The sequence below is a fragment of the Ilyonectria robusta genome (genome assembly GCF_021365365.1).
Source record: "Ilyonectria robusta strain PMI_751 chromosome Unknown BGZ61scaffold_12, whole genome shotgun sequence".
NCBI lineage: Eukaryota > Fungi > Ascomycota > Sordariomycetes > Hypocreales > Nectriaceae > Ilyonectria > Ilyonectria robusta.
In genome coordinates this window covers 758,732-780,048 of record NW_025764446.1, presented here as the reverse complement: position 1 = coordinate 780,048, position 21,317 = coordinate 758,732, and the positions used below count along the sequence as shown (strand labels likewise).

The 21,317-nt window shown below is 54.8% G+C and overlaps 8 protein-coding genes across 8 annotated transcripts; 4 read left to right on the top strand and 4 right to left on the bottom strand.

Moving 5' to 3' along the window:
• Positions 1 to 839: 839 nt before the first annotated feature.
• BGZ61DRAFT_589307 (uncharacterized protein) lies at positions 840 to 2,052 on the bottom strand. The gene is made up of 3 exons (XM_046256571.1): positions 1,730 to 2,052; positions 1,497 to 1,663; positions 840 to 1,416 (listed from the first exon to the last, which is right to left on the bottom strand). Exons 1-3 carry the CDS (start codon positions 1,892 to 1,894, stop codon positions 1,221 to 1,223), a joined length of 528 nt encoding a protein of 175 aa, XP_046103272.1. The 5' UTR covers positions 1,895 to 2,052; the 3' UTR covers positions 840 to 1,220.
• Positions 2,053 to 4,607: 2,555 nt separating this feature from the next.
• BGZ61DRAFT_506915 (S-adenosyl-L-methionine-dependent methyltransferase) lies at positions 4,608 to 6,987 on the top strand. The gene is made up of 4 exons (XM_046251885.1): positions 4,608 to 4,854; positions 5,013 to 5,499; positions 5,572 to 6,323; positions 6,413 to 6,987. The coding sequence occupies exons 1-4, from the start codon at positions 4,738 to 4,740 to the stop codon at positions 6,629 to 6,631; spliced, it is 1,575 nt and encodes a 524-aa protein (XP_046103271.1). The 5' UTR covers positions 4,608 to 4,737; the 3' UTR covers positions 6,632 to 6,987.
• A 584-nt stretch (positions 6,988 to 7,571) lies between these two features.
• On the top strand, positions 7,572 to 8,559 carry BGZ61DRAFT_479118 (HotDog domain-containing protein; the record flags this gene model as incomplete). Its single annotated transcript, XM_046249073.1, has 2 exons — positions 7,572 to 7,941; positions 8,159 to 8,559. The coding sequence occupies 2 exons, from the start codon at positions 7,572 to 7,574 to the stop codon at positions 8,557 to 8,559; spliced, it is 771 nt and encodes a 256-aa protein (XP_046103270.1).
• A 282-nt stretch (positions 8,560 to 8,841) lies between these two features.
• Positions 8,842 to 12,036, bottom strand: BGZ61DRAFT_354857 (uncharacterized protein; the record flags this gene model as incomplete). The annotated part of the gene is made up of 1 exon (XM_046240665.1): positions 8,842 to 12,036. The coding sequence occupies one exon, from the start codon at positions 12,034 to 12,036 to the stop codon at positions 8,842 to 8,844; it is 3,195 nt and encodes a 1,064-aa protein (XP_046103269.1).
• Positions 12,037 to 12,374: 338 nt separating this feature from the next.
• On the bottom strand, positions 12,375 to 15,859 carry BGZ61DRAFT_453858 (uncharacterized protein). Its single transcript, XM_046246128.1, has 2 exons — positions 15,312 to 15,859; positions 12,375 to 15,257 (listed from the first exon to the last, which is right to left on the bottom strand). The coding sequence occupies exons 1-2, from the start codon at positions 15,466 to 15,468 to the stop codon at positions 12,718 to 12,720; spliced, it is 2,697 nt and encodes an 898-aa protein (XP_046103268.1). The 5' UTR covers positions 15,469 to 15,859; the 3' UTR covers positions 12,375 to 12,717.
• Positions 15,860 to 16,626: 767 nt separating this feature from the next.
• BGZ61DRAFT_453856 (uncharacterized protein) lies at positions 16,627 to 17,087 on the top strand (the record flags this gene model as incomplete). The annotated part of the gene is made up of 1 exon (XM_046246127.1): positions 16,627 to 17,087. A coding segment is annotated over exon 1 (215 nt), but the record flags the coding sequence as incomplete, so codon positions are not given.
• BGZ61DRAFT_392425 (glycoside hydrolase superfamily) lies at positions 17,086 to 18,839 on the top strand. The gene is made up of 5 exons (XM_046242845.1): positions 17,086 to 17,550; positions 17,600 to 17,667; positions 17,715 to 17,961; positions 18,010 to 18,433; positions 18,485 to 18,839. The coding sequence occupies exons 1-5, from the start codon at positions 17,104 to 17,106 to the stop codon at positions 18,541 to 18,543; spliced, it is 1,245 nt and encodes a 414-aa protein (XP_046103266.1). The 5' UTR covers positions 17,086 to 17,103; the 3' UTR covers positions 18,544 to 18,839.
• Positions 18,840 to 19,009: 170 nt separating this feature from the next.
• Positions 19,010 to 20,990, bottom strand: BGZ61DRAFT_354563 (P-loop containing nucleoside triphosphate hydrolase protein; the record flags this gene model as incomplete). The annotated part of the gene is made up of 3 exons (XM_046240626.1): positions 19,010 to 20,468; positions 20,537 to 20,774; positions 20,837 to 20,990. The coding sequence occupies 3 exons, from the start codon at positions 20,988 to 20,990 to the stop codon at positions 19,010 to 19,012; spliced, it is 1,851 nt and encodes a 616-aa protein (XP_046103265.1).
• Positions 20,991 to 21,317: the final 327 nt, after the last annotated feature.

Sequence of the window (21,317 nt, the reverse complement as noted above, 5' to 3'; positions counted from 1 at the left end):
AGATTAGGAACTAAACCCAAGAGATGAAGATGCGTACATATCCGCCAACGAGGTGGAAGAAATGATTGTTGGCAAGGCGGATGTGGCATTGAAAAGGTGGATGTGCTAGCTTCGGGGAATCAGCACATGAAAAATGGCAAGGAGGGAAACGCCTACCACATGATCGATGGTTGAATCCTCAGGAATCGACTCAAGTCGTGTTGATTTTGATGGCGGAAAACTCCGGTGCTCCTAGGACTTATTGTCGACTGTGGGAGGTGTTCTCGCCGTGCCTCCTAAAGCGGCGCGAATGGCGAGGAGCATCTTGATTATTGCGCCGGAAGAGCAGGATTGAAAAGGAATGACAGATAAGCAATATAATCTCGGTGAGCTGGGTAGCAGAAGCGGGAGCGAGGGAGCCCGAAACGAAGACGAAGAAACAAGGCCCAGGGCCTGGTGGTGATGTTGATGTTTGGATGAGGCTCAAGGTAAGCTGGACGAGTCGGAAGATCGGCAAGACGGGAAACCTTCACAATGCACGTGCCATCCCACCCTCCTGTTTAGAATGGAAGGAAAGAACCGTTTTGGATTGGAAGGAAAGGAACAAAATTCTCCGAGAGAGCTCTAAATTTGAAGGACCACTGTTGGTGGTGCATACCTGCCAAGTTGACAGGGGGATGACGAAGAGATTTTTCCAAACCAAAGTTTACTTTGGTTTCTACGAAGCGCAGCGGAAAGTGCATTTTTCAGCCAAGATCCTACGGCACCCACCATGTTGGTGGGCAGCCCCTCTTAGACCCCCTCTTCCATGCGATGGTAAAGGCAAAACGCTGATGGTGTGGAACGCCAATGGATAATTGCGTGAATTCAAGATTGATGTTTGCACTACTGTATGGAATTCTCCGGAGCTTGCGCTGGCGCTGGTCAAAAGCGGCTGCAGTTGTCTGCTAAAGCCAAGCCGCACTGAAATTATGAGTCCATTTCGCAGACGAGCGCCCATGTGGCATCGAATAGCAAGTCGCCCCCATCTGTTGGGTCCAGGTTCCCCAGCGGCATAAGTTGCCTGTTTGAGGGAAAGCGTTGCATTATTGATGCCACTGGGCCCACTGGCACGTTCTGGACTTGGGACGCCGGCATCCCAGAAACCTGGGATCTTAGCTCGGTTGGCTTTAGCTCCCGGCATCACCAGCATCAGGCCCGAGCAGCCGGGTCTTGGACTTCCCCCGGCAGGCAGAGAATCATCATTGGGGTTGCGAGCTGCCCGCAAAGTTGATGCTCTGGCTCTGGTCGCCTGCGCCCGCTTGATCGGTGGCCACATTCTTATCCAGCTTTGTCTGCTCCTCATCGATCTTCGCCTGATCGCCGTCTCCTTGTGCAAGCTCAATCTGGAGAGCGAGGACCTGAAGTTCCAACTTCAGCACCTTATTCTTAATCTTGCTATCCTTGGTGTCAGCCGCTGTAGAGAAACACCCGATCTTGTCTTCGCAGTTTCGATGTTCCAACTCGGACAAACTCACCCAGTCTGCAGAGCAATTCCGTCGTCAGAGTCTTCTCCAACTTGATCGATGGCATCGTTAAAGCCACCTGCATCCGTCTCTGCGGCCTCTGCGGTCTCCCGGGCCGCCTTGAGGATGGCGAGGTCATTTGCACTGACGCCAGCTAGGTTTGCCCGGAACTCTTTGACCTAAATAGATGTAAGCCCACGATCGAGATAGGACGAATGCCAGTCCACTAGGTACAAGGGACGTACAGGAAACTTTGCGGCAACCTCTTCGAGAGCATTCCCAGCCACGCCATCCGAGATTTGAAACTGAGCGTAGGCCTGAACCTGCAGAAGGTCGGCTCGCTCTCGGATAGGCGATGCGATCGCCGATGCCGCCAGGGACACGAACAGAATAGCCTTTGACAAATACATGGTACTGGAACTAGACCAGAAAGGGTCTGGAAGAGCAGGATTGAAAGAGCGTCTGTCGGAAAGGCTTGACCGGCAAGCAATATTCAAAAATAGATCGGGTGTTACCACGAGACCAACGAAGCGAAAAATGAAAAAAAAAAGACTAGATTAGATGGCCGACGCCGAGAAAGGAGATGGATTGTCGGAAGAGGGCATTCCGAAGGACTTTATATGGGTGACGCAGTGCGCCAGGACATGTCGAAACCATGAACATGGGTGATATACACAGCTCGTCTGGCCCAGGCCGGTTTTTGGATGTGTTGCGGAGATCAAACGCTCCTGACACTGTCAGAATCAGCCAAACTGCCAAGCGATACAAATGCGGCCTAGTCTTGCGGCCCATGCCTACTTCACGACCTTCAATCCAAACGTCAAGTTCTAGGTTCAGGCGAAGTTTGGGAGGCCATCTACAGTACCAAGTCGTTTGGTTTAATTCAGTCCGCTGATGATCCTTGGCATTTTTAGACAAGGCGTCGGTACCTACCTACCTTGGAGTACCTATTCACACGTGCGCTAGTGCTTTTCGCACGCGAGAGTACACAAGCTTTGCATGGGTGCACCACCTTAAACGCATGTACCCCAAGCCAATGTCCACCACCAGGCTTAGTGTGGGTATGTCTCAGGCCCTGAGGTAAGATATTAGTACTTTGCATTCATAAACAAATTATCGAGCACACGAGTTTACAGAGAATTAAATGAATGTACCAGTGTTTGCATTATCACTCATATTTCCTCATCGATCCTGTAGCTAACACTTGAATTTCGATCTGTACTTGAGGTGTGAGAATGGCAGTGGACGGCCGTGCGAATCAGACCACTATATTTAGGTAAGCTGGCATTGAGCTTGGCACATTTACCCCCTGTAGCAGGTCATCTCACTCGCTGGTGGAGAGTCTGGGGGGCTGTGTCAACGGAGCGGGTAGATGTGTAGATTTGGCCATGTGGATGGTAATTTTGTCCCACGAGTTCGAAAGCTTGTTCTCGATAAAGGAAGGATATTGGGCAGGAGGGCAACTTTGGGCTAAGACAAACCATGGGCTGCAAATTTGTCATGCGATGCTCGTCATGACCCTACAAGGGAACCACCCGATGCAGGCACAAGGAGTTGAGGTGTGTCTGCATTTGTCCAGCTTCTAGGCGAGTTTTAGACTGTTTGTTTCAAGGGAAAGCGGCTGTTTGATCACCGTATTGTGCGCAGTACACCCGAAACTGCTGCGCTCACAGCGCCTACCGGTTCTCGGGGACTTGTCTGCTTTCAACACACACGGGGCTTCGTGGCCAACGAGACGCGGCACCTGATCGACGCAGCGTAATGAAGGTTATGCATAGGATGTGTGGTCCCCGGAGACTGGGACACAAGGGGGCAGTGGGTCGATCAAGCCCGAGAATTCCTCGTCGGAGATGCGGGACTCGGTGCTGATGAGTGACAGTCAAGGGTTTGTGTTAATTGAGACCTTCATTCATTCATTTCGCACCGAATTGCCGGATCGTTTCTTGGAAGGGGTTCGCCCATCGTGCGTGGGCCATTGTGGGCGGCTAAGCAGTTCGCTTGGCGTCAATGGACACGCAACGTTTGTGCAATCGGGAATAGCCAGTTCGAGGCCGTTTCTTAGCTTCCCACGACCCCGACAGCGCAGGCCTGGACGTTGGAAGAGACCACGTATCCTGAGAGAGATTTGCGGAGACAGGGGGAAACGAGGCTAGCTAGCATTTCAGCATCCCAAGCAGGCAGGCGGTTGTACGAAGACTGTAAGACAAGAATGGGTTGTCTCCACTGGCAGTACCGACAACGAAAGCTTGCTCTCTGGCTGCTTGCTTGCGGAACTCGACGAGGCTGGGGTCGGATTTGGCAGCCTGGAACAGAGTGCGGTTGGAGAGGCGGCGCGATGGGCGGCTGAATCTCGTCCGAATTCCCGGATTCTCATCCCATCATGTGGAAAAAGAAAAAAGGGGGGGGGGAGGAGACAAAGGAGGGAGACAAGAGGGGATACAAACCGAGGCTGGTGGGCCGCTGGACTACTTCAAGGTTGGGGTTGAGATGGCCACGGATGGGATCGGCCAGTGACATTGTGGCTCACCTTTGTGGGAGGGTTGAAGGGACCCGCGACGCCGGGAGAGAGATATGAGGTTAATTAGGGGGCTTGGGATGTCTGGCAGTCCTTGCTGAGAATGCTATTGGGAGTATCGGTGAAGCCACTGCAAATATTAACATGCGACGGTCGATGCGATACACGGAACGGTGCAACCATCACACAGTCAATTGTCTGATTGGAAACGTGGTGGAGGTTGGGGCAATGGCAAGCAGCTCTAGCTCCGCCACTTGGTACTGGTTAAAGTGCTGAAACGGCCTGGGAACAACCGCCCGTCGAGCCCCTATAATTGGCCCCTATAATTGGCCTCTATAATTGGTCCCCCCTGTTGGAGGAGAAGCCTATCTCCCACTACCGAAAGCCCACCGACGCACCCAAAGCTGCGGCACTACAGGGGGCTGTTCCGGGGAGTTCTCTCTGCCAGCCACAGCTTTCATCTCCAACCATTAACCAGCCACCCCGGCCAATGAGACTGCCCCAAATACAGGCCCTCCCCGCTATTTTTTCACCGCCCTTGCGCCCCTCGTTCCCTGCAACTAGGCCAAAGCTCCCTGCTTCTGCCAGTGCGTCTGGTTCACCTCCCCCCCCCCCCCGCCACGAAAACTGTCCCGTCCCAGCGGAAAAAAACCATCGAAGGGCCACAACAGTTGACTTCGTCTTTCTTCCCTCCTTCACCTCTCTAGCCATTGGTGCAATTGGGCCCTAATCTTCAACATGGCAAAGCCCGAACCCGCTACCGTCACCGACGCGGACTTCGAGTTCGTCGAGACTCCCAAGTTTGTCCAGCCCAACTTCGAGAAGCAGGAGAACTACGGTGTCCCCACGACCAAGGTACGTGACACTTGATGCGGCCCGTGGAGACTCCTATCTGGCCTCTTCCAGCATCAAATCGGCCGCCTCCAATGGCCAATTGATATTGATGTCGCCTCACACCTCCCTCGTCGCCAACAATCGCTGAAACTGCAATGCTAACCTGACACTCTATCCAGTCTCCCGCCATCTACAATGCCCCCCTCCCAGCAGACGGCCCCGGCTCCGACACCTTCAACAACTATGCCCTGATCGCTGTCCTCACTCTGATCCCCTGGTACATGAGCTGGAAGCTCGGTGGTGGCATCAAGACCACCATCTTCTTCGCCCTCATTGTCGACCTTCCCCTCCTCGGCGCCTTCTGGTTGATCATCTCCTCCGTTAGCCCCCGCAAGAATGAGAAGGCCCGCTTCCCCGGTCGCGGCGTCGAGCACTACCTCGAGTTCAAGAAGGACTCTGACCGCCTCAAGTACCGTGGCAACAGCAAGATTCCCATGGAGACTTTCCACGAGATGTACTTTGACGGCGAGGTTGACTTCAAGGGCGATTGCCTCGATGTTATGGAGTTTCGCCATGACTGGGCTAGCTTCCGCTTCACTATCAGCCTCATCAAGTTCTTCCTCTTTGGCATGATCCCCGAGGTTATCATGCACACCCGCTCCCAGGGTATGTCCAATCACTAATACGGGCTCCCTGCTTGTATTCCCCCCTCAACGGTCATTAACTAACGAAACACAGATGAGGAGCAGGTTCGTGACCACTACGACCGCGGTGATGACTTCTACGGCTGGTTCCTCGGCCCTCGCATGATCTACACCTCTGGTATTATCTCGGACATCACCAAGGAGGAGACCCTCGAGGAGCTCCAGGACAACAAACTTGCCATCGTTTGTGAGAAGATTGACCTCCAGAAGGGCGAGTCTCTCCTCGATATTGGCTGCGGTTGGGGTACCCTCGCCCGCTTCGCCAGCGAGAACTATGGTGCTCGTGCCACTGGTATTACCCTTGGCCGTAACCAGACCGCTTGGGGTAACGCTGCTATGCGCAAGGTCGGCATTCCCGAGGAGCAGAGCAAGATTCTGTGCATGGATTACCGCGATATCCCCGTCCCCGAGGGTGGTTACAAGAAGATTACCAGTCTCGAGATGTCCGAACACGTTGGTATCCGTCACTTCTCGTCCTTCCTCACTCAGGTTCACAACATGCTCGATGACGACGGTGTCTTCTTCCTTCAGTACGCTGGTCTGCGTAAGTCTTGGCAGTACGAGGACTTCATCTGGGGTCTGTTCATGAACAAGTACATCTTCCCTGGTGCCGATGCCTCCACTCCCCTTGGCTGGGTTGTCGACAAGCTCGAGGGCGCTGGCTTTGAGATTAAGCACATTGATACCATTGGTGTTCACTACTCTGCTACTCTCTGGAGGTGGTACCGCAACTGGATGGCCAACCGTGATAAGGTTGAGGCCAAGTACGGCAAGCGATGGTTCCGCGTAAGTATTCCTGCAACATCAGCTTGGAGCCCGACCGATATCTGGGCTTCGTGACCGTATTCGGACAACCTTGCTAACATTTGATGCAGATCTGGGAATACTTCCTGGCTTACTCCACCATTGTCTCCCGCCAGGGCAGCGCCACCTGCTTCCAGATTACCCTCGTCAAGAACATCAACTCGACCCACCGAATTGAGGGTGTCCCCACCCAGTTCGCTCTGTCTGAGGCGCTCGACAACACCCGAGCTGACCTACAGGCCTGGGCCGCTAAGAACAACGTCAAGTCCCCCAAGGAGTACCTCTCTTGAACAGAGACGTCAAGGTGAGACGATAATCCGAAAGCCCGAGGCTGTGCTAGCCGCAGCCACCACTTCTCTCTGGGAAGTTTTAAGGGCAGAAGATGCGATCCGAGTGCCCAGCATTCGGGGGACATTGTACGATTGGCAGCAATGGAGGATAGATCTATATCTTATATGAGTCCCAGATTGCGCCCCCTTGGTCGATTAGGAGGCCAGGGATGGTCTTGACGTAATTGGGAGAGTACCATATTGATCATGGTAGACGCAAAAAGAAAATGGCAGAGTTGATATAGATCCTCGCCGCATGGGCGTGGGCCTGCTTAGCCATTGAGTAATGATGAATTGAAAAGGCGGTTGATGATGAATTTCTCTGCGCATCTTGATGATTTATGAATGCCCTTATTTCTGCTGTTGATGTTTTCATGTTGTGTTCTGTAAGCTGCATGGTTGTGCTCCTGACGTCCCATGATAAGACGCGGCTCTTTAAGTAGGCCCCTTGAATTGGGAAAATTCCAGCAGAGCTAATGCTCACCCATGTTCAACCAACCAACCAACACAAGCGCAACTCAACTCTCACTCAACATCACCACACAAGTGCTCATTCAGGACGGAGGGCGGCAAGCGATTCCATTTCTGTTCAAGCACTGTACCTCAGCGACGTTTTTGTTTCCTCGTTCGTCCCAGCTCTTGCGGGGTTGTCGTCAGTGTTGTATCTGCACTCGTTACAGGGAGGGAAGAATTGTTTGTTGGATCACGTTTGACGTCTGGATACCAAGCTCTTGGAACTGAGGCGACGACTCGATTGGTTTAGAGCGGAAATATGAGAGTGTTTTCGAGAGTCGCCCCGGGGCTGGGTCGCCAGTGCGGCCACCTGGGACGTCGAGTATATACCGCCTCTGCATCGCCAGCATCAACATCACCAACCTCGGCATCATCAATCCTCGCCGCCATGGACGCCATCAAGGCCCGGCCGCCCAAAACCATCCCCGACTACCTCACTCCAATGTCCTCTCACCTCCTCACCACAACCCTCACGGATCTTCTGCACTCCGCGTACCCATCTTCGCCAACCGTCGCCTCTCCACCTCGCATCCTTCCGCAGGGCCACCATCTCGTCTACTTCCCCATCCAGCTCCCGCCCTCGGCGCTCGTGCCCGACGGCGCCGATCCCGGCCACTCGCCCGGTGCGCCGTTTACGCGGCGCGTCTGGGCCGGCGGGGAGGTGACCTTCGGGACGAGGGCGGCCGAGATGCGGCTGGATGGACGGGCCGTCGTGTGTCGAGAGAAGGTCGAGGATGTCGGGCTCAGAGGGAAGGATGGTGATGAAAAGGTGTTTGTGGATGTGTGGAGGAGATATGGACTTGGACATGAGGATGTCGAGTCAAGGCTCGAGTGGGAGATCGAGGAGCGGCGAACGCTCGTATTTATGCGGGAGCAGGAGACTTCACGCTCCGCTGGCCCATCACGCCAAATCAAATGAATGCCCCCTCCCTTTCACATCATCTCGAGATGCTCATATACTAACACTTACCCCAGACCCTCACCCTCCCTCTCACTCCGTCTCCCTCACGCCCTCGACAACTCACCTTTTCCACTTCTCTGCACTCTCCTTTAATGCCCACGCAATTCACTTCGATCCACTCTACGCCCGCGACGTCGACGGCCACCGAGCTTTGCTCGTCCATGGGCCCTTGACCCTCGCCCTCATGCTGCGGGTCCTGGCAGATCATCTCGGTGAAGGCGTTTACGTGCGTCGCTTCACCTACCGCAACCATGCGCCGCTCTATGTCAACGAGCGCATGACTGTATCTCTTCGCCAAGTCTCTGGCAACGGCGACACCACAGGCCGTTGGGATGTCTGGGTTGAGGGACTTGACGGTGGGTTGGCTGTCAAGGGGACCGCTGAGGTGATTCCAATGGAGAATAATACGGTATAGTATCATGGAAATGAATATATGATTTTAAACTTTCAATCTACAAGATAGAAAAAGGCCGACAGGCTAGCAAGATTCCTACATCTAGATCCTCCTTGATACACCTGGCAATGCACCGGGAGCAGGACGTCCCTTATTCTTCACTTCCCAACACTGTTTTCAGACAACCAAGCATAACACAATACATCTATTCTTTGTTGACACGAGTAGCTTTACACTGAACCCATCCGTATATATCGTACATTTCGTACATTTAGCTTTTCTTGACTGCATCCAGTCCAACGCCTAGGCAAACCCGAAAACCTCGCCAATAGCCAAAGTGTTGCTACGCACGCCTGTGAGCGTGACGAGGATGGCGACGAGATCGAGGACTATGAGCAAGACACCCGCGAGCATGAAGCGCGGGCAGAACACGCGGTACAGCATGAGGTGGCGACGCAGCCACCCCGTCCAGCTCATGGTGGCCAGGGCCTCGACGGCGAAGTAGGCGATGAAGACGCCTAGGCCACGCGCGACAGTCTCCAGGACGCCCCTCTGCTTGGGGCCGACCTTCCAAACGGCAAGCAGAGGCACCGAGGCGGCTGCGACAATCTGACCTGGAAAGGTATTAAGCGCAACGACAATTGGTGTCCACGGGTAGCGGATGGTAAAGAGAGGGATAAAAGCGCTATCCCACTGGATGCTAGCCAGCGTCGCCTGGTGACCCGTCTTGAAGTAGTAAAAGTTACCCAAGACGGCAAGCATGACGGGGCCAATGGGGTCCGTCTTGAGGTCGTTGAGGTCCAGAATCTCGGCGAGTGCGAGAATCTGCCACATCATGATGGCAAGGGACCCAGCGCCCATTGGCTTGGAAAGGAGGAGACAGCCCATGAGAATGTTGAGAGGCAGTAAGAGATATCGTGCGCCAATGGCGTTGGCGTATCCCAGAATGGTCACGGTAGGTCGACCCGAACTCGAAGCCGAGGACAAGATGGACACACACGGAGGCGCCCAAATGAAGGCAGTTGATCCAGCTACAAATGCCAGGGCGAGGACGATTTGAGCCACATAGACACCAATAGTCTTGAATGTCCCCTCGGGAAGTGTTCCTGCGAACCAGTCGCCGTTATCAGCCGCATCAATAACCCAGTACGCCGCTGACAAGAACAGGCCACCACGGAAAACGTAGCCGATCCACGTAGGCGCAAGGCCCTCATACGACCTTGTCGGGGCGAGGAAAGACTTGATGATAGATGGGAGCACAATGAAGACCACAAACGGAATGATGAGTTGCCACGTAGCTGATGTCGACGACGCAGCTGATGAGTAGTACGTAGAAATGCAGTAGGGCATCTGCTCCTCGCGGCAGAGCTTTGAGTACGAGGCCAAACGTCCAAGGACCACAAACGAGATGGAGTGGTACACAGCCATAGTGCGGCTCACCTTGGACTCGATGCGGAGAGAGGTAATGGCACTCGCAACGCCAAATGTGGTGATGAAGAATAGCAGGATAGAGTCTTCCCAGATGGTGAACGAGTTAGAGGCGAAGCCGATCGACTGGCTGACAGTAAATATGACGGCCAACCAACCCCAGAGAGATGTCGGGAAGACGTTGAGGAGACCCTTTCCTGCCTCATGAAGGGATGATCCCACTCCGACCAACAACAAGACGACGACGAGCGCGGCCAGTCCGTCCATTGGCTGCTGGCGATACACGGCAACGCCAATGAGAACTGCCAGAGTGAACAGCAGCTTTGGGTCCCACATGCCCTTGAGCAGATCTCTGTGCAAAATCTCATCCGGTTGAGACGCAATGTCGCCCCGGAATCCCATGAGCTCCAGCTTCCTCTCCGCGTGATCGAGCTCGGCGTCGTTGGTGACGACAAACTCATCATCTTCGTCGCGGGACGAGTACATCAGCAGAACAACGACTCCAAGGCCGAAGACTACGATACCCATAACCATACGGGGAACGTCAAAGCGGGCCCAGAGACTCTTGCAAACACCCAGCGTCTCCGCCTGGAACTCATTGAATGCGGAATAAATAGCACGGTCGCCCTTGGTCAAGGACGTGGCCACTGACCACAAAGCGGCCGGCGAGCCTTCCGCGGTGTTTTGGGCAATTCCACGAGCCTTGGCATAAGAAGCCTGGTATCGCTCAATTCCAGCAGCGGCAACTCGCGAGACCGCCGCGAGGTTGCGCCAGTCATTGCCCTTGGCCCCGGCAAATGCCTCCTCGATAGGGCCTCCCAGGTTGTTGAAAGGGATAGGGATACCCAGGAGCAGCGCCAGTGTGGGAACAAGATCAATTTGGTTCACTGGCCGAATCTTGGCGTTTGCGGGAGGAGTCGCGAACTCGGGGGAGGTTCGGCCGAAGAACGGCTTCTTCGAGTACATCCACAAGGCAGCCTCCACCTCATCATCACTCTCACCACCGTGGTCACCCTTGGCATCCATGCCATGGTCACCCATGACGACTAGGAGGGTCTTGTCATCGATGGTCGCAACCAGCTTTCGAATAAACTCGTCCATCTGCTGAAGCTTGGATGTCATTGCAGGATGGTCCGGTCCATATCGGTGCCCAGCGTGGTCAACACCAAGACAGTGGCCAATAAGTACGTCCCACTCCCCCTTTCGCTCCGGTTTCATCAGAGGGAAAATGTTGTCAATAACACCATTGTCTACTGTGTGCAGATCCCAGACGTTGAAGCTGTCATAGGCCTTGCTGATACCGGTCTCAAAATATCCAGGGAACAGAGACCACCACGTATCGTCGCCCAGATGGGCAATTTTCTTTCCAGCATCCTTCAGCTGCATCAATAGATTGTCCTCGTCAATGGCTGTGCCCGCAAAGTTGCTGCCCGCATCGATAAAGGTTGGCAGTGTACCGGTCGTCAGGCCCTTGAGCCGTTGGAGAGTCGTCGTCGGGGGGTCCGCGATGAAGGGTCGCAGGAACGCGTTCTGGGGCGACTTGACAGCCGTCTCGTAAAGGAATGGGAAGGCGTTGTGGAAGTTTTGCGCCTGCTCCGGGTCCTCGGGGACAGTAAAGTCGTAGCGGAGCGCGTCGACCAGCACCACGACAGCTCGATCGAACGACTTGGGGTGCCAGCAGCCACCCTTCACGTTCAAGAGGCCCTTGGTGTTCTCGATCGGGGGGTGCGAGCAGTTGGATTTCTCCTCAAGCACCAGGCGAGTGAGGAGAAAGCCGCTGGTGAAGAGCCAGATGCCGATGGCGTGGACGACGAGCAGCCAGCCCCAAAAGGCGAGAGTCCATCGCCAGCGCTTCTCAAAGACGGTATGACGCTTCTTATCGAGCGCCTCGCGGTGTTCCTCCAGCACGGCGATATTCTCTAATGCGGGAGGCAGGCCCTGCTTCGCGACGGCGGCCTTTTGCGTGTCTTGGGCGCGCTTGGCCTTGGCCCATTGCTCGGCGATGGCGTTGTACTCGGACGGGGCCTGGCCTTGCGGCTTGGCATTTGGTTTGGGGCTTCGCGAAGGCATCGTTCAGTGGCGGTTTGGGGTCGCAGTCGCAGTCGCAGTCGGAATCTGGGCCATTGAGTGCCCGCGGGGCGTGGTAGATGAGGGCGAAGATGCGGTGCTGAACGTGGCCTTTGAGCGCATCCGATGGGTGAGGTTATAGAGGTTGGTTGAGTTTGACTGGTGGGCCTCGGAATAGGAACATGGGTGGAGCCGGCCGCGCCTTCCGTTCCAGGGGAGCTCCAGCGCCAATCCAACAAGAGATGATGTCAGGAAGGACGGGCCCACTGTAGCTTTCCCTTCCACTAGCAAGTTACTCTACACGCATCATGTCACACCGAACACACCATAAGTCAAGAAGCAAGCCACATTATTCAATTCAATCTTCTACTCTTAGTTGCTTAATTCTTTCTTCAGTCCTTTGCCTGCTTGATCTTCTTTCTTGGGTCCAAAGATTCATTCATCGAGACGTCTCAGTGTCCGTTCATGTCTAACATCGAAAATCGAGATTGAGCGCGAAATGCAACAAAATGCCACCAAGTATCCGAAACGCCATGCAGCACCAGTATCCCGTCCCCAGGTTGCCCCAGCCCTTGAGGGCACGTGAAAAGCGAGAAGATAAATAATCACCGTGAAACTACGACGGGAGTAGAGAGTGTTTGACAGATTCAGTCCACCATGACATACCACGCAAGCGTAGACTCTCTAATCAAACATGTCCGCTCCTGCAGGGGGCCTGCTCGTTTCACTAGGCCGTCTTCGTTCTTGTCGTCGTCGTCTCCGGTTATCGGCGGCCGCAGATCCAGCTGGTGTAGGCTTGTCCGGTCCAGGTGGGGATGGAGTCATAGCGCTCCAGGTGCCAGCACCATCCATACTGACAATGCTTGACACAGTCTGAACTCCCGACGGGGTGGCAGGAGGAGGGGGGCCAGAGCTGGAGGGTCCTCCCTGTGGCTGCTGCCCAGAGTAGTAGGCTGAGTCCTTGCCTCGACGAGTCTTCGCAAAGGCCGGGTTTGGTGGCGACAAAGTTGCTAGGCGCTCATCCTCCTCTGCTCTCCGTTCAGCAGCCGACTCGGCCCTCCTTTGACTCTCGTCTCGTCGGTATCGTCGACGCCCATAGGAAGGCGACTCCAGTCCCGAAATGCTGCTCTCGGATTCTCTGCGACCTCTTGCCTTGATCGCCTCTTCCTCAGTGAGCCGGCGAAGGGTTACGTTTCGATCGCGGTCGTCATGAACCTTCAACTTGACGCTCAGACTCGCAGGCGAGGCATATCGCACTCTGTCCTCTGGATGAGGTAGATCGCTTTCAGTAGCCATGGCTCCACCCAATGCCGGGGCTCTTCCTTGCCGAGATCGTTGGGGACGGGAGCCCGGCGAGTTACCAGAGTTTTCGGATCCACCAACAGCCAGAATACCTTGCGGGTCTGAAGGCATCAGCGGCATTGACACATGTTCAACGTCCTGCCTTGACCTAGAAGTATTACCACTTGCAACCGGCAGTAGCGCGCTAGGCGGCATAGTACTAGGTGGTATGGTACTAGGTAGCAGAGTGCTCGGTGGTAGGGTGCTTGGCGGCAAGGTGCTCGGGGGAAGGGTGCTGAGATCTGTATGGGCCATGTATGGCCCTCGGTGCGGACGGGGTTCAACACTTGATTCGGTCAATCTTGATTCAGTCATCTCGGAAGATAAGACTGTGTCGCGAGCATAACCTGTCTGGCGTCGTTGAGGCGGGGGTCGGCGGGCGGGTTTCTTGGTTGGCGACTGATATCCATCACCAGTAAACCTAGAAACAGATGTGCCAGATCTCAGGTCTTCCTCGTCTCTCAGTCGCTGCTCCTCCTTTTGGGCTTTTCGATCAGCCAACTTCTTTGCAAACCAACCCATACCAAGGCCACCTAGGAAGCCCTTCGCAATACCACCACCGCTAGGACGCTCCTCTTGCGGCTTTCGGGATGGGCTCACGTAAGACGAGTAATCGGATTCTTCGAAACTTCGCCTCGAAAACCGGTTGGCGTGCGTTGCACGTCGTGGTGTTGTCGGTGGTTGAGAGCTCAATCTCGAGTCCAATCTGGAATCCAACCTCGAGTCCAATCTCGAATCCAATCTTGAGTCCATTCTCGAGTCAACTTCGCTCCTACTCATGATTGTCGTGGCTGGGTTTCTAGCGGGTGGGTTGAGAGAGGTTTGGGTCATGTCCGGTTCGTGTCGAGTTGTCTGTGTCACCTCGCTGGTGAAGTCAGTCATCGTCGGGGCGCCACGAGTTGATCGATATCGTTGGGGCGTTTCGGTAGAAACGGCAGAGTATTCGTCATCCCGCCGTTGGTCTCTCTTTTTCATGAGGCCAGAAACCAATTTCCCAGCACCGATCGCCGCTGCAGCGCCGCCCAGGATCTTCATGAATCCACCGCCACCGCTGGTCTTCTGTGGTGGAAGTTCGGAATACTTATCAGATAGATAACTGGCAGAGCCGCGTCTTGAGGCAAGGACTTCTGGTGCACGACTACGGTCAACAGACCGAGATCGAGATCGACTGCGACTGCGCTCCCTATTCTTGTTTCGTCCTCGGGTCAGGGCCCATAAACCAGCGCCGGCTGCGAGAGGGCCTAGCCATTTAGCTTTGCCGCCATGTTCCTCAGGCTTGACGTCGGATGCAAAATACTCGGATTCCGTAACTCTAGTACGGGTTGTCTCGGTGTGGGCAGAGCGTGCGCCACTCATATAGAACTCCCGTCGGCCCTCAGACTGGTAGCTCAGAATGAAGTAGACGACGAGCAGGAAGCTCATCCAGACAGCGTAGAGGATAAAGAGATATTTGGGAGAGCCGTAGAGGGTGAGCCCAAGTGGGACTTGGGTAATGCCCAAAAGTGCAATAGCTCGGCCACACCATTGGTGGATCATGATGCGCAAAGATCGGGACTTTGTGATGTGGCGGACCAATCGGCCTCCAACGATTTGAAGGATAAACATGGCGAAAATGGCAACACCGATGCCATGATGCGGGTTGGTCAAGCTTCTCTCGGGTCCGACGGCAAAGTAGCCCAAGAGGAACACGGCCAGCAGCATGATACCAGCTAGGATGTTGATCTGAGCGTGGTATTTGACAGCAAATCCGGGACGATGCGAGTAAAACCTCGCTGTCATGACGGAAAAGGGGATAAGGAGGAGGAATATTAGAGCGCCCATTACAGCGTGGGCTGCAATTAGCGAGTGGTATTGGGGGATCGAGGAAAATCTGTTTCCCATGCCTGCACAAACTATTAGTATTCCATCAAGATACGCGAGCTCAATGCGAAGCATACCATTGTACCGCATGGTTTCAAAGTTGAGGCCCTGCAAATTGGGCAGCAGAAAGGTGTTCTTGGAGAAGTCCCAGGTTCCATCACCAACTACCATCGTTTCCGAGTCATAACTCACCGCACCCGGGGCGGAGAGTTGCTCTGCTGGAGTCGGCGCCATGACGGCGACGACGGGACGGCCGCAGTGTCTAAGTCAATCCCGACGAGGATGTCTCTCGATAATCGTGGGGCAAAGGGAGGAATTCGGGGTTCGTCGCGGATGGAAGCCGGAATGCTGTGGCGTGTGTATGTGTGTGGCCTTTTGGAGATGGGAGGAGGATAAGTGACGGAGCGGTATGCAGAAGTTGGGCGAGTGTTTGGGTTGGCGTCGGAAGATGTCTTAGGCTATCCACCAGAGCGGACGCATCTTGATTCGGGGAGGATTCCAGCGGCGTTGAAGTCGAAGATCGGTGAGAATGGGACTTTTGCTTGTGCTTGGAGAAATATTGAAGCACGACGTATCTTCTGGAGCGTTACGTCGAAGGGTTCATGAGCAGACGGGGAAGGAGCCTTCGGCCCCAGTGCTCATGTCTGGTTGCGGGGTGACGGGCAGGACCCTGGTCGGACAACGCATTCTGTGGCGCGAGCTGTGGCGACTGTGGCTAGTGGATGGGACTTTGGTGCAGCCGTTTGCCAGGTAGCTCGGTTGTGGCTTGTTAGCTTGCCGCTAAGTGGGGGTCTGGGGTGGCTTATCGCTGGCCCAGCAATGCCTATCCTCACGTGACTGTGCGCCTCGCAGCACTAGGCGAGACAGTCGACGAAATGCATGTGACCCACACAATCCTTCTGAGACCACCATGCACCGTACCTCAGACAAGGCCCGCACGCCATGCCGCTACCCCCTAACAGCTGCCGGAATCATGTCAGCCCCTCTATAAATGAAACAAACATTTGCAGACCTCATTCCAAGTTGGTTCATGCCTAACTGGGCGCCAAGATTCCGCCTTGTGAGGTAGTTTCCACATGCAGCTCGGCACGTCCCGGCCTCACCAGCGTCGACATTGGGCCGGCGCGCAACTCCCCCGGCCCCGAGATGTCGCCGCTACTAAGCACAATAAAGCAGGTCCAACATCGGCCGAACCATGCTGCAGCGGCTATAAACTGGTGTGCGTATGGAGGTCAACTCACTTACCTCGAACACTTTACTACCGGAACCCTGCTTGTCTCCCAAGCTGTCAACCAAACAGATCATGGCACCTCTTCCCCACGCCCGAATACTCGCCCAGTGAACAGACTTGATATTCACCGATTAGTTGCTTATCCTGATTGGCTTCATGAAATCCGGCCTGACAATAAGAACCGCCATGTGATTCCGTCTACCCAAAGGAGCAGGCGCTGCAAGGAGCTTCTCCATGACTTGCGCTCTGAAACCTCGTCATCCTGAACTAGGAACCCTAAGCCACCCCCACCATCGAAGGATTCTAAGAGACCGGGATACCGAAATAAGATCTACTGCGTTTGTACACGGTCTTCCCAAATCAGGCCGTTTCCGAAACATGAAAGTCACCCTGTGCCATTCAATTTGCCCTATACACATCCTGCCGTCATTGGGGCTGATGAGCCGTAGCTTCGCTATGCCTCGATGCCATGTATAAAGCTAGCGCTTCGTCTTCTCCCCAGTTCTATTTCGCTTCAAGCCATCACATCTTGTGACATCTTCTTCAGTCTCTTCCTTTATCTATTCTGTTCGCTGTCATTCACGTTCATCCATTCCTTTTCACTATTCCTCGAGTACAGGCTACTCGACATCCTTACGATGCTTACATCTTCATTGCTGGTTGCTATTGCAGCCTTCGCTTCATCCGCTCAAGCTTGGCTCCCTAGCGATGGCTCTGCTGCTGCCGTTGACAAACGCAGCCTCGGACTATTCCCTCCCCCAGGACAGGAAGGCGTTGACAAACGATGGCTCCCAGGTTCCGGGAAGATCCGCGGTGTGAACCTGGGTTCCCTCTTCGTCTTTGAGCCCTGGATCTCTTCGTCGGAGTGGGCTGCCATAGGATGTGCAAACCAGAACTCCGAGTTTGACTGTGTCATGAACAACGGCCAGGATACCGCCGACACCAATTTTCAGGCTCACTGGAGGAGGTTCATTAATGAGTCGGATCTGAACGACATGGTCAACTATGGCCTCAACACCATTCGAATTCCCCTGGGATACTGGCTCAAGGAGTCGCTAGTGGACAGCTCTGAACATTTCCCCAAGGTGATTAATGCTGTCAGTTCCTTTCATGCGTCGACTAACCATTCCACAGGGTGGATTAGACTACCTGACTGAGTTCGTTGGTTGGGCCAGTGACAGGGGCTTCTACATCATCCTCGAGTCTGTATTACCCTTTTGAAACGTCTTCCCCTGCTAATACAATGTAGTCTTCATGGTGCCCCGGGTGCTCAACAAACGAGGCAGCCATTCACTGGTCAGTACGCTGACACAGTTGGCTTCTACAACGACTACAACTACGGCCGCGCCATCGAGTGGCTAGAGTGGATTGTCAACATTGTCCACACTACCAACGAATACCGAAATGTCGGCATGATCGAGCTCGTCAACGAGCCGCTCAACTGGGACAACGCCGTTGATACGCTGCGTTCTTCGTACTACCCCGATGCCTACAAGGTGTGTATTCACTAAGACCAATACGAACCACCGCTTACTCTAGCAAAGGCCATCCGCACCGTCGAAGACAACCTCAATGTCAAGTCCAACGATCGCCTCCACATTCAGATGATGAGCTCCCTCTGGGGCAGTGGCAACCCCGTGGAGCACCTCGACGACACTAGCTTCACTGCCTTCGATGACCACCGCTACCTCAAGTGGGACACGGCCGTTGAGGTCTCCCACGATTCGTACATCTCGACCTCCTGCAGCGACGACCGTAACTCTAATGGCCCCTCGATTGTCGGCGAGTGGAGTCTCGCTGTCCCCGATAATGTGGAGGGTACCGATGAGTGGAGCCCGTCCACCCAGAAGGACTTCTACTCCAAGTGGTTCGCTGCCCAGGTTCATGCGTATGAGTCGACAACTCTCGGCTGGGTCTTCTGGACCTGGAAGACTAACTTGGGCGACGACTATCGATGGTCCTACAAAGGTAAGTCAAATACATTCACATTTGAAGGTCAATATAGCTAACTGCTTATAGCTGCCGTTGAGGCAGGCGTCATCCCGACCGACTTGAGCAACATGTCCAACCCCTGTTAAACCGGCAACCTACCAAAACGGGTTTGAATTATCAGAAGTATATGCTGCCTTGACGGTGATCTGAGATAGCTGCTTCGTGTTTCAAACTCTTCTCTTCAAACTTGCATTATTATTGATTAATCCTCGAAGCAAGCTGCCTCAGGGTGAATATGACGGCTCTTATCTTTGTGAGAAGTGTAAATTCCGGACAGATCTGGGGATGTACGAGTTTAGAATTCCGGTGGGATAGGCCAAGGATAGCTTAGAAAATTACACTGGGGCACCTGATGTACAACAACCGTAGTACTGTATAGCCGTCTAGTCGAATGAATATCCATTGAATCGCTTAACGAGGACAGGTTCGTCATGAAATATATTCAGAATGTCCAATCTATGTAACACCCCAACTATCCAAATCCCAATCCTCTAATCCATTCTAATTACCCTGTATCATAACAAATTATTATTACCTGCATTCGAGTGCCCCTCACTTCTGAATCCTAAGAACAGCCCAAGAAGCCAGCCGATATCCAGCAATGATGGCAAGCATGATGCCAACATCCTGTCCCATATGTCCTGGCTTGTAGCCGTACTGATCTAGCACCGCCTGGCCGTCGATCTTGCACTGGTCGGCGAGCGGCGAGTCGAACATGCAGCGGCAGTCCTTTCCACAGTCATACACGCGGTTGGCAAACTCGTTGACCATCATACCCTGGAAGACGTACTTCTGGTAGTCCCAGTAGTGGAAGACGTACTTGTAGAAGGCGTTGAGGATGGTCGGCGGCACCATGAAGCCACCGACGGACATCCACAGGCCGTTGGCAAAGGCCACCAGCGCCAGCGAGATGACAAAGTTGGGGAACAGCGACGTCATGAAGACGACCAGCGACTCGGCGGCCAGCAGGTCCAGGAACAGCCACATGACCCAGGTGAAGAAGGCTTCGGCGGTGGGCTGGAAGTTGGACAGCCAATACGAGATGACGGAGAAGAGCACGGCGATGAGGAACAGGTAGGGGATCCCGATCAAGAAGTTGGACAGGATCAGCTCCTCGGCGTTATAGAGTCCGTTGTGGTGCTCCTTGACGTACTGCAGGCGGTCCTCGATGAAAGCCGGCACGTAGGCGACGGCCATGAAGCTCATAAAGGCAGACCCGAAGAAGATTGCGTTGGTGAAGGGCTGGATCGACTCCTGGGTGGGATCCAGGCGCAGCCAGACGGTGCCCATCATGATGGCTAGGCCGAGGTACATGGCCACGCGGATGCCGTACGCCACGACGTCGCGATAGCTCTTGATGAAGCTGCGGTGGAGCAGCGTCAGGGTGAGACTGGGCATGCTCGGCCGCTTGTCGACCGTCTCGATGGCAAAGCGGCCGCCTGACGCTTCCGCACTCGCGATGCGGGCGCTGATCTCGCCGGCCTGTCGCGACGAATTCCACGCCGCCTGCATCTTGTCCAGGCGCAGGGCCGCGGCGGCCTTGTCGTGGGCGAAGTCGATATTGATCATCTCGAGCAGATGCTCGGCCGGGTTCACGTACTGCGGCAGCGCGGCGCCGGCCTCGGCGTAGTACTCGGCGACGGCGTCCACGCGGCCAAAGTAGTGCGGCCGGCCGGCGGACAGCAGCAGCAGCTTGTCGAACAGGTTGAAGGTGGAGGTGGAGGGCTGGTGGATGGAGCAGACGACGATGAGGTTGTTGCGGCGGGCCACCTGGCGCAAGTAGTTGACCACCTCGAAGCTGGCCGCCGAGTCGAGGCCACTGGTGGGCTCGTCCAGGAAGAGCAGCTTCGGGCTGGTGATGAGCTGGCTGGCGACGCCGACGCGGCGCTTCTGGCCGCCCGAGATGCCCTTGCGGATGGGCGTGCCGATGATGGTGTTGGCCTGCTCGACGAGACCAAAGGACTCCAGGAGGCCGTTGATGCGGACAAGGCGCTCTTGCTTGGGGAGGGAACTAACGGGTTTGCGTGGTCAGGACGAGTTGCGGGCATGGTAGACGTTGCGTCTGCGAGGCCATCTCACCTGGTGCTCGCAAGGCGGGATGAGAACTGAAGCGTCTCGCGGACGGTCAGAGAGCCGATCAGGGCATCTTCCTGCTCAACAAAGCACGAAATCTCTCGGAACTGGTTGAGCGACAGGCTACTTCCGTTGATGAAGACCTCGGACTCGACACTGCTGGCATTGGTTGGTCGGCGAGCGAGCACATTCAAAAGCGTCGTCTTTCCGCAGCCAGAGGGGCCCATGAGGGCGCAAATCTCACCTACATATCAAGTCAGCGCCATGTTTCGAGCCCCAAAAATGTACAAGGAGCAGTTCACTTACCCGCTTCAACAACACCCTCGACATTGTTCACAATCGGCTTGAGCTCTGTTGACTCGCGGTCCTTGACTGTGACGGTGACGCCGCGCCATGTTAGGTTCTTGACGGTGGTGTTGAGGAGGTGCTTCTCGGCGACGGGGCGCTGTTCCAGATCCATCTCGCGGTCCATGTTTTCCATCAGATAATACTGCTCGTTCGCGTGCATAGTCTCAAGAGAAAACAAGAAAAAGAGACAGGCGGGGCGGGGAGGGTGAGAGCTAAATACAATAAAAAAGCCCCCAGGTTCAGGGAGGGTGCCGAGTCTCCGAGCTGAAAGATTGGAGCTGTGAGGCGAGCTGTGAGGCTGGCTGTGTCGCTCAGTCTGGAATGCAACACGGGAAGCCACACACTAGATGAGGGGGCAACGCAGCGTGTTGTTTGGCTCACAAAGCCACGAAGCGCTGTAGTAAGAGGCCACCGACACTAGGTTGGTCCAGGGCGCCGA

Excerpts from the sequence above, each read along its gene's own strand:
- BGZ61DRAFT_453858 (XM_046246128.1), bottom strand. The coding sequence starts at position 15,468 with ATGGCGCCGACTCCAGCAGAGCAACTCTCCGCCCCGGGTGCGGTGAGT. Across the intron at positions 15,258-15,311 it reads TGAAACCATGCGGTACAATG|GCATGGGAAACAGATTTTCC; the intron begins GTATGCTTCGCA and ends TAGTTTGTGCAG.
- BGZ61DRAFT_589307 (XM_046256571.1), bottom strand. The coding sequence starts at position 1,894 with ATGTATTTGTCAAAGGCTATTCTGTTCGTGTCCCTGGCGGCATCGGCG. Across the intron at positions 1,664-1,729 it reads AGGTTGCCGCAAAGTTTCCT|GTCAAAGAGTTCCGGGCAAA; the intron begins GTACGTCCCTTG and ends ACATCTATTTAG. Across the intron at positions 1,417-1,496 it reads GGAATTGCTCTGCAGACTGG|CAAGATTAAGAATAAGGTGC; the intron begins GTGAGTTTGTCC and ends CACCAAGGATAG.
- BGZ61DRAFT_392425 (XM_046242845.1), top strand. The coding sequence starts at position 17,104 with ATGCTTACATCTTCATTGCTGGTTGCTATTGCAGCCTTCGCTTCATCC. Across the intron at positions 17,668-17,714 it reads GGCTTCTACATCATCCTCGA|TCTTCATGGTGCCCCGGGTG; the intron begins GTCTGTATTACC and ends AATACAATGTAG. Across the intron at positions 17,962-18,009 it reads ACTACCCCGATGCCTACAAG|GCCATCCGCACCGTCGAAGA; the intron begins GTGTGTATTCAC and ends ACTCTAGCAAAG.
- BGZ61DRAFT_506915 (XM_046251885.1), top strand. The coding sequence starts at position 4,738 with ATGGCAAAGCCCGAACCCGCTACCGTCACCGACGCGGACTTCGAGTTC. Across the intron at positions 4,855-5,012 it reads ACGGTGTCCCCACGACCAAG|TCTCCCGCCATCTACAATGC; the intron begins GTACGTGACACT and ends CACTCTATCCAG. Across the intron at positions 5,500-5,571 it reads CATGCACACCCGCTCCCAGG|ATGAGGAGCAGGTTCGTGAC; the intron begins GTATGTCCAATC and ends AACGAAACACAG.